Source organism: Oncorhynchus clarkii, chromosome 27, assembly GCF_045791955.1.
Source record: "Oncorhynchus clarkii lewisi isolate Uvic-CL-2024 chromosome 27, UVic_Ocla_1.0, whole genome shotgun sequence".
Classification (NCBI taxonomy): Eukaryota; Metazoa; Chordata; class Actinopteri; order Salmoniformes; family Salmonidae; genus Oncorhynchus; species Oncorhynchus clarkii.
Window position 1 is genome coordinate 9,598,661 of NC_092173.1, and position 12,828 is coordinate 9,611,488.

Consider the following 12,828-nt stretch of genomic DNA (forward strand, 5'->3'; position numbering starts at 1 on the left):
AGAGGAGTCTGGGGAGGAGAGGCGTCGGGAGGGGGGAGGGGAGTGGAGAGGAGTCAGGAGGGGAGAGGAGTCAAGAGGGGAGGAGTCAGGAGAGGAGAGGAGTCGGGGGAGGATAGGAGTGGATAGGAGTGGAGTCAGGGGAGGAGACGAGTGGAGTCGTGGGAGGAGAGGAGTCTGATGAGGAGAGGCGTCGGGAGGGGGGAGGGGAGTGGAGAGGAGTCAGGAGGGGAGAGGAGTTAGGAGGGGAGAGAAGAGGAGTCAGGAGGGGAGAGGAGTCGAGAGGGGAGGAGTCAGGAGTGGAGTCAGGAGAGGAGTGGAGTCGGGGGAGGAGACGAGTGGAGTCGGGGAAGGAGAGGAGTCTGGGGAGGAGAGGCGGGGGGAGGGGAGTGGAGAGGAGTCAGGAGGGGAGAGGAGTCAGGAGGGGAGAGGAGAGGAGTCAGGAGGGGAGAAGAGTTGAGAGGGGAGGAGTCAGGAGAGGAGTCAGGAGAGGAGAGGAGTCGGGGGAGGAGAGGAGAGGATAGGATTCGGGGGAGGAGTGGAGTCGGGGGAGGAGAGGAGTGGAGTCGGGGGAGGAGAGGAGTGGAGTCGGGGAAGGAGAGGAGTGGAGTCGGGGGAGGAGAGGAGTGGAGTCGGGGGAGGAGACGAGTGGAGTCGGGGGAGGAGAGGCGTCGAGAGGGGGGAGGGGAAAGGAGAGGAGTCAGGAGGGGAGTCAGGAGGGGAGAGGAGAGGGGTCAGGAGGAGAGAGGAGTCGAGAGGGGAGGAGTCAGGAGTGGAGTCAGGAGAGGAGAGGAGTCGGGGGAGGAGTGGAGTCGGGGGAGGTGTAGTCGGGGGAGGAGAGGAGTGGAGTCGGGAGAGGAGTGGAGTCGGGGGAGGAGAGGAGTGGAGTCCGGAGAGGAGTGGAGTCGGGGGTGGAGAGGAGTGGACTCGGGGAGGAGTGTAGTCAGGGAGGAGTGGAGTCGGGGAGTAGAGGAGTCGGGGAGGAGAGGAGTAAAGAGAGAAGTTGGGGGAGGAGAGGAGTCGGGGGAGGAGAGGAGTGGAGTTGGGGGAGGAGAGGAGTGGAGTCGGGGGAGGAGAGGAGTGTAGTCGGGTCGGGGAGAAGAGGAGTGGAGTCAGGGGAGGAGTGGAGTCAGGGGAGGAGTGGAGTTTGGGGAGGAGTGGAGTCGGGGGAGGAGAGGAGTGGAGTCGGGGGAGGAGAGGAGTGGAGTCGGGGAAGGAGAGGAGTGGAGTCGTGGGAGGAGAGGAGTGGAGTCGGGTCGGGGAGAAGAGGAGTGGAGTCAGGGGAGGAGTGGAGTCAGGGTAGGAGTGGAGTTTGGAGTCGGGGGAGGGGAGGAGTGGAGTCGGGGGAGGAGAGGAGTGGAGTCGGGGGAGGAGAGGAGTGGAGTCGGGGGAGGAGGAGTGGAGTGGAGTCGGAGGGAGGAGGGAGTGGAGTCGGGGGAGGAGTGGAGGAGTCGGGGGAGGAGTCAGGAGGGGAGGGGAGAGGAGTCAGGATTGGAGAGGAGAGGAGTCAGAGAGGAGAGGGGAGAGGAGTCGAGAGGGGAGGAGTCAGGAGTGGAGTCAGGAGAGGAGTGGAGTCGGGGGAGGAGAGGAGTGGAGTCGGGGAGGAGAGGAGTGTAGTCGGGTCGGGGAGAAGAGGAGTGGAGTCAGGGGAGGAGTGGAGTCAGGGGAGTGGAGTCAGGGGAGGAGGAGTTTGGGGAGGAGTGGAGTCGGGGGAGGAGTCTGGGGGGGAGGAGTGGAGTCGGGGGAGGAGAGGAGTGGAGTCGGGGGAGGAGAGGAGTGGAGTCGGGGGAGGAGAGGGGGGAGGAGAGGAGTAGTCGGGGAAGGAGAGGAGTGGAGTCGGGGGAGGAGAGGAGATGGAGTCGGGTCGGGGAGAAGAGGAGTGGAGTCAGGGGAGGAGTGGAGTTTGGGGAGGAGAGGAGTGGAGTCAGGGGAGGAGAGGAGTGGAGTCGGGGGAGGAGAGGAGTGGAGTCGGGGGAGGAGTGGAGTGGAGTCGGGGGAGGAGTGGAGTGGAGTCGGGGGAGGAGTGGAGTCGGGGGAGGAGAGGAGTCGGGGGGGAGGGGAGAGGAGTCAGGAGGGGAGAGGAGTCAGGATTGGAGAGGAGAGGAGTCAGGAGGGGAGAGGAGTCGAGAGGGGAGGAGTCAGGAGTGGAGTCAGGAGAGGAGTGGAGTCGGGGGAGGAGAGGAGTGGAGTCGGGGAGGAGAGGAGTGTAGTCGGGTCGGGGAGAAGAGGAGTGGAGTCAGGGGAGGAGTGGAGTCAGGGGAGGAGTGGAGTTTGGGGAGGAGTGGAGTCGGGGGAGGAGTGGAGTCGGGGGAGGAGGAGAGGAGTGGAGTCGGGGGAGGAGAGGAGTGGAGTCGGGGGAGGAGAGGAGTGGAGTCGGGTCGGGGAGAGGAGTGGAGTCAGGGGAGGAGTGGAGTCAGGGGAGGAGTGGAGTCAGGGGAGGAGTGGAGTTTGGGGAGGAGTCGGGGGAGGAGAGGAGTGGAGGCGGGGGAGGCGTGGCGTGGTGTGGGGGGCGGAGTGGAGTGGAGTCGCGGGAGGAGTGGAGTCGGGGAGGAGAGGAGTCGGGGGAGGGAGGGGAGAGGAGTCAGGAGGGGGGAGAGGAGTCAGGAGGGGAGTTGGAGAGGAGAGGAGTCAGGAGGGGAGAGGAGTCGAGAGGGGAGGAGTCAGGAGTGGAGTCAGGAGAGGAGTGGAGTCGGGGGAGGGAGGAGTGGAGTCGGGGAGGAGTGTAGTCAGGGAGGAGTGGAGTCGGGGAGGAGAGGAGTCGGGGAGGAGAGGAGTGGAGTCCGGAGAGGAGAGAAGTTGGGGGAGGAGAGGAGTCGGGGGAGGAGAGGAGTCGGGGGAGGGAGGAGTGGAGTCGGGGGAGGAGAGGAGAGGAGTAAAGAGGGGAGGAGTGGGGGAGGAGTGGAGTCAGGAGAGGAGTGGAGTCGGGGGAGGAGAGGAGTGGAGTCGGGGAGGAGAGGAGTGTAGTCGGGTCGGGGAGAAGAGGAGTGGAGTCAGGGGAGGAGTGGAGTCAGGGGAGGAGTGGAGTTTGGGGAGGAGTGGAGTCGGGGGAGGAGTGGAGTCGGGGGAGGAGAGGAGGAGTGGAGTCGGGGAAGGAGAGGAGTGGAGTCGTGGGAGGAGAGGAGTGGAGTCGGGTCGGGGAGAAGAGGAGTGGAGTCATGGGGAGGAGTGGAGTCGGGGGGAGGAGTGGAGTCGGGGGAGGAGTGGAGTTTGGGGAGGAGTCGGGGGAGGAGAGGAGTGGAGTCGGGGGAGGAGTGGAGTGGTGGAGTCGGGGGAGGAGTGGAGTCAGGAGGGGAGAGGAGTCGGGGGAGGAGAGGAGTCGAGGAGGGGAGGAGTCAGGGGAGTGGAGTGGAGTCAGGAGAGGAGTGGAGTCGGGGGAGGAGAGGAGTGGAGTCGGGGAGGAGAGGAGTGTAGTCGGGTCGGGGAGAAGAGGAGTGGAGTCAGGGGAGGAGTGGAGTCAGGGGAGGAGTGGAGTTTGGGGAGGAGTGGAGTCGGGGGAGGAGTGGAGTCGGGGGAGGAGAGGAGTGGAGTCGGGGAAGGAGAGGAGTGGAGTCGGGGGAGGAGAGGAGTGGAGTCGGGTCGGGGAGAAGAGGAGTGGAGTCAGGGGAGGAGTGGAGTCAGGGGAGGAGTGGAGTCAGGGGAGGAGTGGAGTTTGGGGAGGAGTCGGGGGAGGAGAGGAGTGGAGTCGGGGGAGGAGTGGAGTGGTGTCGGGGGAGGAGTGGAGTGGAGTCGGGGGAGGAGTGGAGTCGGGGAGGAGAGGAGTCGGGGGGGAGGGGAGAGGAGTCAGGAGGGGAGAGGAGTCAGGATTGGAGAGGAGAGGAGTCAGGAGGGGAGAGGAGTCGAGAGGGGAGGAGTCAGGAGTGGAGTCAGGAGAGGAGTGGAGTCGGGGGAGGAGAGGAGTGGAGTCGGGGAGGAGTGTAGTCAGGGAGGAGTGGAGTCGGGGAGGAGAGGAGTCGGGGAGGAGAGGAGTAAAGAGAGAAGTTGGGGGAGGAGAGGAGTCGGGGGAGGAGAGGAGTCGGGGGAGGAGAGGAGTGGAGTCGGGGGAGGAGAGGAGTGGAGTCGGGTTGGGGAGAAGAGGAGTGAAGTCAGGGGAGGAGTGGAGTCAGGGGAGGAGTGGAGTCAGGGGAGGAGTTGAGTTTGGGGAGGAGTGGAGTCGGGGGAGGAGTCTGGGGAGGAGAGGAGTGGAGTCGGGGGAGGAGAGGAGTGGAGTCGGGGGAGGAGAGGAGTGGAGTCGGGGGAGGAGAGGAGTGGAGTCGGGGAAGGAGAGGAGTGGAGTCGGGGAAGGAGAGGAGTGGAGTCAGGGGAGGAGAGGAGATGAGTCGGGTCGGGGAGAAGAGGAGTGGAGTCAGGGGAGGAGTGGAGTTTGGGGAGGAGAGGAGTGGAGTCAGGGGAGGAGTGGGGTCAGGGGAGGAGTGGAGTCGGGGGAGGAGAGGAGTGGAGTCGGGGAGGAGAGGAGTCAAGAGAGAAGTTGGGGGAGGAGAGGAGTGGAGTCGGGGGAGGAGAGGAGTGGAGTCGGGGAGGAGTGGAGTCAAGAGAGAAGTTAGGGGAGGAGAGGAGTTGGGGAGGAGTCGGGTGAGGAGAGGAGTGGAGTCAGGGGAGGAGTGGAGTCAGGGGAGGAGTGGAGTCGGGGGAGGAGAGGAGTGGAGTCGGGGAGGAGTGGAGTCGGGGAGGAGAGGAGTCGTGGAAGAGTGGAGTCAAGAGAGAAGTTGGGGGAGGAGAGGAGTGGAGTCGTGGGAGGAGAGGCGTGGAGTCGGGGAGGAGTGGAGTCAAGAGAGAAGTTGGGGGAGGAGAGGAGTTGGGGAGGAGAGGAGTCGGGGGAGGAGAGGAGTCAAGAGAGAAGTTGGGGGAGGAGTGGAGTCGGGGAAGGAGATTAGTGTAGTCGGGGAAGGAGAGGAGTCGGGGGAGGAGTCGGGGGAGGAGAGGAGTGGAGGAGAGGAGTGGAGTCGGGGGAGGAGAGGAGTGGAGTCAAGAGTGGAGTCGGGGGAGGAGAGGAGTCGGGGGAGGAGTCGGGTGAGGAGAGGAGTGGAGTCAGTGGAGGAGTGGAGTCAGGAGAGGAGTGGAGTCGGGGGAGGAGAGGAGTGGAGTCGGGGGAGGAGTGGAGTGGAGTCGGGGAGGAGTGGAGTCGGGGAGGAGAGGAGTCGGGGAGGAGAGGAGTCAAGAGAGAAGTTGGGGGAGGAGTGGAGTCGGGGGAGGAGAGGAGAGGAGTTGGGGAGGAGAGGAGTCGGGGGAGGAGAGGAGTCAAGAGAGAAGTTGGGGGAGGAGTGGAGTCGGGGAAGGAGAGGAGTGGAGTCGGGGGAGGAGTGGAGTCGGGGAGGAGAGGAGTCGTGGAAGAGTGGAGTCAAGAGAGAAGTTGGGGGAGGAGAGGAGTGGAGTCGTGGGAGGAGAGGCGTGGAGTCGGGGAGGAGTGGAGTCAAGAGAGAAGTTGGGGGAGGAGAGTAGTTGGGGAGGAGAGGAGTCGGGGGAGGAGAGGAGTCAAGAGAGAAGTTGGGGGAGGAGTGGAGTCGGGGAAGGAGATTAGTGTAGTCGTGGAAGGAGAGGAGTCGGGGGAGGAGTCGGGGGAGGAGAGGAGTGGAGTCGGGGGAGGAGAGGAGTGGAGTCAAGAGTGGAGTCGGGGGAGGAGAGGAGTCGGGGGAGAAGTCGGGTGAGGAGAGGAGTGGAGTCAGGGGAGGAGTGGAGTCAGGAGAGGAGTGGAGTCGGGGGAGGAGAGGAGTGGAGTCGGGGGAGGAGAGGAGTGGAGTCGGGGGAGGAGAGGAGTGGAGTCGGGGGAGGAGAGGAGTGGAGTCAAGAGTGGAGTCGGGGGGGGAGAGGAGTCGGGGGAGAAGTCGGGTGAGGAGAGGAGTGGAGTCAGGGGAGGAGTGGAGTCAGGAGAGGAGTGGAGTCGGGGGAGGAGAGGAGTGGAGTCGGGGGAGGAGAGGAGTGGAGTCGGGGAGGAGTGGAGTCGGGGAGGAGAGGAGTCCGGGAGGAGAGGAGTCAAGAGAGAAGTTGGGGGAGGAGTGGAGTCGGGGGAGGAGAGGAGAGGAGTTGGGGAGGAGAGGAGTCGGGGGAGGAGAGGAGTCAAGAGAGAAGTTGGGGGAGGAGTGTAGTCGTGGAAGGAGAGGAGTGGAGTCGGGGGAGGAGTGGAGTCGGGGGAGGAGTCGGGGGAGGAGAGGAGTCGGGTGAGGAGAGGAGTCGGGTGAGGAGAGGAGTGGAGTCAGGGGAGGAGTGGAGTCAGGGAGGAGTGGAGTCGGGGGAGGAGAGGATTGGAGTCGGGGAGGAGAGGAGTGTAGTCGGGGAGGAGTGGAGTCGGGGAGGAGAGGAGTCGGGGAAGAGTGGAGTCAAGAGAGAAGTTGGGGGAGGAGAGGAGTGGAGTCGTGGGAGGAGAGGAGTGGAGTCGGGGAGGAGTGGAGTCAAGAGAGAAGTTGGGGGAGGAGAGGAGTTGGGTAGGAGAGGAGTCGGGGGAGGAGAGGAGTCAAGAGAGAAGTTGGGGGAGGAGTGGAGTCGGGGAAGGAGATTAGTGGAGTCGGGGAAGGAGAGGAGTCGGGGGAGGAGTCGGGGGAGGAGTCGGGGGAGGAGAGGAGTGGAGTCGGGGGAGGAGAGGAGTGGAGTCAAGAGTGGAGTCGGGGGAGGAGAGGAGTCGGGGGAGGAGTCGGGGGAGGAGAGGAGTGGAGTCAGGGGAGGAGTGGAGTCAGGAGAGGAGTGGAGTCGGGGGAGGAGAGGAGTGGAGACGGTGGAGGAGAGGAGTGGAGTCGGGGAGGAGAGGAGTCGGGGAGGAGAGCAGTCAAGAGAGAAATTGGGGGAGGAGTGGAGTCGGGGGAGGAGAGGAGAGGAGTTTGGGAGGAGAGGAGTCGGGGGAGGAGAGGAGTCAAGAGAGAAGTTGGGGGAGGAGTGGAGTCGTGGAAGGAGAGGAGTGGAGTCGGGGGAGGAGTGTAGTCGGGGGAGGCGAGGAGTCGGGGGAGGAGTCGGGGGAGGAGAGGAGTGGAGTCAGGGGAGGAGTGGAGTCGGGGAGGAGAGGAGTCGGGGAGGAGAGGAGTCAAGAGAGAAGTTGGGGGAGGAGTGGAGTCGGGGGAGGAGAGGAGTGGAGTCATGGAGGAGTGGAGTCAAGAGAGAAGTTGGGGGAGGAGAGGAGTTGGGGAGGAGAGGAGTCGGGTGAGGAGAGGAGTGGAGTCAGGGGAGGAGTGGAGTCGGGGGAGGAGAGGAGTAGAGTCGGGGGAGGAGAGGAGTGGAGTCGGGGAGGAGAGGAGTCGGGGAGGAGAGGAGTCAAGAGAGAAGTTGGGGGAGGAGAGGAGTGGAGTCGTGGGAGGAGAGGAGTGGAGTCGGGGAGGAGTGGAGTCAAGAGAGAAGTTGGGGGAGGAGAGGAGTTGGGGAGGAGAGGAGTCGGGGGAGGAGAGGAGTCAAGAGAGAAGTTGGGGGAGGAGTGGAGTCGGGGAAGGAGAGGAGTGGAGTCGGGGAAGGAGAGGAGTCGGGGGAGGAGTCGGGGGAGGAGAGGAGTGGAGTCGGGGAGGAGTGGAGTCGGGGGAGGAGAGGAGTCGGGGGAGGAGTGGAGTCAGGGGAGGAGTGGAGTCGGGGGAGGAGAGGAGTGGAGTCGTGGGAGGAGAGGAGTTGAGTCGGGGAGGAGTGGAGTCGGGTAGGAGAGGAGTCGGGGAGGAGAGGAGTCAAGAGAGAAGTTGGGGGAGGAGTGGAGTCGGGGGAAGAGAGGAGAGGAGTTGGGGAGGAGAGGAGTCGGGGGAGGAGAGGAGTCAAGAGAGAAGTTGGGGGAGGAGTGGAGTCGGGGAAGGAGAGGAGTGGAGTCGGGGGAAGAGTGGAGTCGGGGGAGGCGAGGAGTCGGGGGAGGAGTCGGGGGAGGAGAGGAGTGGAGTCGGGGGAGGAGAGGAGTGGAGTTGGGGAGGAGTGGAGTCGGGGAGGAGAGGAGTCGGGGAGGAGAGGAGTCAAGAGAGAAGTTGGGGGAGGAGTGGAGTCGGGGGAGGAGAGGAGTGGAGTTGGGGAGGAGTGGAGTCAAGAGAGAAGTTGGGGGAGGAGAGGAGTTGGGGAGGAGTCGGGGGAGGAGAGGAGTCAAGAGAGAAGTTGTGGGAGGAGTGGAGTTGGGGAGGAGTCGGGGGAGGAGAGGAGTCAAGAGAGAAGTTGTGGGAGGAGTGGAGTCGGGGAAGGAGAGGAGTTGAGTCGGGGGAGGAGAGGAGTGGAGTCGGGGGAGGAGAGGAGTGGAGTCAGGAGAGGAGTGGAGTCGGGGAAGGAGAGGAGTGGAGTCGGGGGAGGAGAGGAGTGGAGTCGGGTCGTGGAGAAGAGGAGTGGAGTCAGGGGAGGAGTGGAGTCAGGGGAGGAGTGGAGTTTGGGGAGGAGTGGAGTCGGGGGAGGAGTCGGGGGAGGAGAGGAGTGGAGTCGGGGGAGGTATAGGAGTGGAGTCGGGGGAGGAGAAGAGTCGGGGGAGGAGATGAGTCGGGGGAGGAGAGCAGTCGAGTCGGAAGAGGAGAGGAGTGGAGTCAGGGGAGGAGAGGAGTGGAGTCGGGGGAGTAGAGGAGTGGAGTCGGGGGAGGAGTGGAGTCGGGGGAGGAGAGGAGTCGTGGGAGGAGTCGGGGGAGGAGATGAGTGGAGTCGGGGGAGGAGATGAGTGGAGTCGGGGGAGGAGAGGAGTGGAGTCGGGGGAGGAGAGGAGTGGAGTCGGGGAGGAGTGGAATCGGGGAGGAGAGGAGTCAAGAGAGAAGTTGGGGGAGGAGAGGAGTCGGGGGAGGAGAGGAGTCAGGAGAGAAGTCGGGGAGGAGAGGAGTCAGGAGAGAAGTTGGGGGAGGAGAGGAGTCAAGAGAGAAGTTTGGGGAGGAGAGGAGTCCGGGAGGAGAGAAGTCAAGAGAGAAGTCGGGGGAGGAGAGGAGAGGAGTCAGGAGAGAAGTCGGGGGAGGAGAGGAGTCGGGGAGGAGAGAAGTCAAGAGAGAAGTCGGGGGAGGAGAGGAGTCAGGAGAGAAGTCGGGGAGGAGAGGAGTCAGGAGAGAAGTCGGGGGAGGAGAGGAGTCAAGAGAGAAGTTGGGGGAGGAGAGGAGTCGGGGAGGAGAGAAGTCAAGAGAGAAGTTGGGGGAGGAGAGGAGTCAGGAGTCGGGGAGGAGAGAAGTCAAGAGAGAAGTCGGGGGAGGAGAGGAGAGGAGTCGGGGAGGAGAGGAGTCGGGGGAGGAGAGAAGTCAAGAGAGATGTCGGGGGAGGAGAGGAGTCGGGGAGGAGAGAAGTCAAGAGAGAAGTCGGGGGAGGAGAGGAGTCAGGAGAGAAGTCGGGGGAGGAGAGGAGTCAGGAGAGGAATGGAGTGACACATCCGGAGAGACAGATAATATGAACTCTCCGACCCCTTCATCACGTTCCTCATGAAAGTCTCTGCATCCCCTTGTTGTGATGATGTCCAGCTCTCTGTTATGGAAATTGTCACATTTCCCACAGAAATGCCAGCATGCTTAGAAACGTGATGTTATGTAAATCTCCGTTGTTTCCAAATGTCATCTCCGACTTGAGTTGAACTTGAGTTAGCTTGAAAATAGACAGAGCAAGTGAGCACCGACCAGCGCCACAACACAGAACACACCTTCATCTCAATCTTTCTTCTCATCTGGTCGGAGTCTGGTCATAGTGGTAGTGTAATCAGTCCAATGCCGGGGTCCACCACTTGCCTCGTCGCTCTCTCTACCCTACTCTCTGCCTCCTCTCTTATTCATACCTGTGTTAATCCTAACGTAAAAACAAACTCTCTCCTCTCCGTCACACACTCTCTCCTCTCTCCGTCACAAACTCTCTCCTCTCCATCACAAACTCTCTCCTCTCTCCGTCACAAACTCTCTCCTCTGTCCGTCACAAACTCTCTCCTCACTCCGTCACAAACTCTCTCCTCTCTCCGTCACAAACTCTCTCCTCTCCATCACAAACTCTCTCCTCTCCGTCACAAACTCTCTCCTCTCCATCACAAACTTTCTCCTCTCCATCACAAACTCTCCCCTCTCCATCACAAACTTTCTCCTCTCCATCACAAACTCTCCCCTCTCCATCACAAACTCTCCCCTCTCCATCACAAACTCTCTCCTCTCCATCACAAACTCTCTCCTCTCCATCACAAACTCTCTCCTCTCCATCACAAGCTCTCTCCTCTCCATCACAAACTCTCTCCTCTCCATCACAAGCTCTCTCCTCTCCATCACAAACTCTCTTCTCTCTCGTTCCACCAGTTATTATCTTCACCATCTAGATGGTGATTATAGGACATTATAAATGGGCTGTACAGGTTCATGACAAGTCTGACAATGCATTGTAATAACTGCATTGTAATGCATTATACCTGTACAGTCGTTATCTCTCTCTCTCTCTCTCTCTCTCTCTCTCCCTCTAGGTGTGGGCTTCGCCATCTGCATCATAGCGCTGTACATTGCGTTCTACTACAACACCATCATGGCGTGGGCCCTGTACTACCTGCTGGCGTCGTTCCGGCCCACCCTGCCCTGGACCACGTGCTCCAACCCCTGGAACACGGTCAACTGTCTCCGCTACCTGTCCACCGACAGCAACATCACCTGGACCAACACGTCCACCTCGCCCGCCGAGGAGTTCTATACGTAAGTCAAGACCATGTACAGTGCCTTGCGAAAGTATTCGGCCCCCTTGAACTTTGCGACCTTTTGCCACATTTCAGGCTTCAAACATAAAGATATAAAACTGTATTTTTTTGTGAAGAATCAACAACAAGTGGGACACAATCATGAAGTGGAACGACATTTATTGGATATTTCAAACTTTTTTAACAAATCAAAAACTGAAAAATTGGGCGTGCAAAATTATTCAGCCCCCTTAAGATAATACTTTGTAGCGCCACCTTTTGCTGCGATTACAGCTGTAAGTCGCTTGGGGTATGTCTCTATCAGTTTTGCACATCGAGAGACTGACATTATTTTTGAACCATTCCATTGTAGATTTTGCTTTATGTTTTGGATCATTGTCTTGTTGGAAGACAAATCTCCGTCCCAGTCTCAGGTCTTTTGCAGACTCCATCAGGTTTTCTTCCAGAATGGTCCTGTATTTGGCTCCATCCACCTTCCCATCAATTTTAACCATCTTCCCTGTCCCTGCTGAAGAAAAGCAGGCCCAAACAATGATGCTGCCACCACCATGTTTGACAGTGGGGATGGTGTGTTCAGCTGTGTTGCTTTTACGCCAAACATAACGTTTTGCATTGTTGCCAAAAAGTTCAATTTTGGTTTCATCTGACCAGAGCACCTTCTTCCACATGTTTGGCGTGTCTCCCAGGTGGCTTGTGGCAAACTTTAAACAACACTTTTTATGGATATCTTTAAGAAATGACTTTCTTCTTGCGACTCTTCCATAAAAACCAGATTTGTGCAATATACGACTGATTGTTGTCCTATGGACAGAGTCTCCCACCTCAGCTGTAGATCTCTGCAGTTCATCCAGAGTGATCATGGGCCTCCTGGCTGCATCTCTGATCAGTCTTCTCCTTGTATGAGCTGAAAGTTTAGAGGGACGGCCAGGTCTTGGTAGATTTGCAGTGGTCTGATACTCCTTCCATTTCAATATTATCACTTGCACAGTGCTCCTTGGGATGTTTAAAGCTTAGGAAATCTTTTTGTATCCAATTCCGGCTTTAAACTTCTTCACAACAGTATCTCGGACCTGCCTGGTGTGTTCCTTGTTCTTCATGATGCTCTCTGCGCTTTTAACGGACCTCTGAGACTATCACAGTGCAGGTGCATTTATACGGAGACTTGATTACACACAGGTGGATTGTATTTATCATTTAGGTCAACATTGGATCATTCAGAGATCCTCACTGAACTTCTGGAGAGAGTTTGCTGCACTGAAAGTAAAGGGGCTGAATAATTTTGCACGCCCAATTTTTCAGTTTTTGATTTGTTAAAAAAGTTTGAAATATCCAATAAATGTCGTTCCACTTCATGATTGTGTCCCACTTGTTGTTGATTCTTCACAAAAAAATACAGTTTTATATCTTTATGTTTGAAGCCTGAAATGTGGCAAAAGGTCGCAAAGTTCAAGGGGGCCGAATACTTTCGCAAGGCACTGTAAGTGCAAAAGGCAGGGCGGAGGGACGAGCACAGAGATGCCAGCGACAGCGGAGGAGAGAGGGATAGACAGCATGATGGGCTCGATAGAGAAGAGGGAGTCGAGACGGGGAAGAGTGACTGGATGGGTGGATGAAAGGCAGGTAGGGAAGATGAGAACGTGGCGGATTGACGGGAGGTGAAAAGAGAGGGATTGATGGAGGAGGCAGTGAGTGAAACATTGAGAAAGGATGTTTCCTATAGGGTATGCAGACGGTAGACAGGCTACACTTTCAAACAATTCTAGTTGTTTAAACTAATTAGTATTAACGGGTTCCACCTCTTGTAAGTTAAAGTGTTACCTGAACTTGAAAGGTTAAGTCGACCCAAACGTAGCTCCAACTTGAGAAAACTTAGGCAAAAAGTCGGTCAACATAAAATGATGACCCGCCAAAAACCGCGCTTCTTAACACTCGCCCGCTTAACCCGGAAGCCAGCTGCACCAGTGTGTCGGAGGAAACACCGTTCAAGTGACGACTGAGGTCAGCCTGCAGGCACCAGGCCCGCCACAAGGAGTCGCTAGAGCGCGATGAGCGCTAACCCGGACGCCGCTGGGCCAATTCTGCGCCGCCCTATGGGACTCCCGACTTAATCACTACTTTTAACAGAGCTGATACAGCACAGTTGAAATCAGTCATTGACAGAGACATGGTGGCCTAGCAGGAAGAATGGAGGCTGGTGGGAGGAGCTATAGGAGGACGGGCTCAGTGGAATGGAACAGAGTCAAATGTGGTTTCCATATGTTTAATGTGTTTGATACCGTTCC

At 59.1% G+C, this 12,828-nt stretch overlaps 1 protein-coding gene across 1 annotated transcript in view; it reads left to right on the plus strand.

Annotated features, from left to right (window-relative positions):
* Positions 1–12,828, plus strand: part of LOC139385648 (sodium-dependent serotonin transporter-like) — a 41,147-nt gene that overhangs the window by 12,139 nt on the left and 16,180 nt on the right. Inside the window, exon 4 of the mRNA XM_071130878.1 lies at positions 10,322–10,544. Coding sequence (XP_070986979.1) covers positions 10,322–10,544 — 223 coding nt within the window. The remainder of the gene's footprint in view (positions 1–10,321; positions 10,545–12,828) is intronic.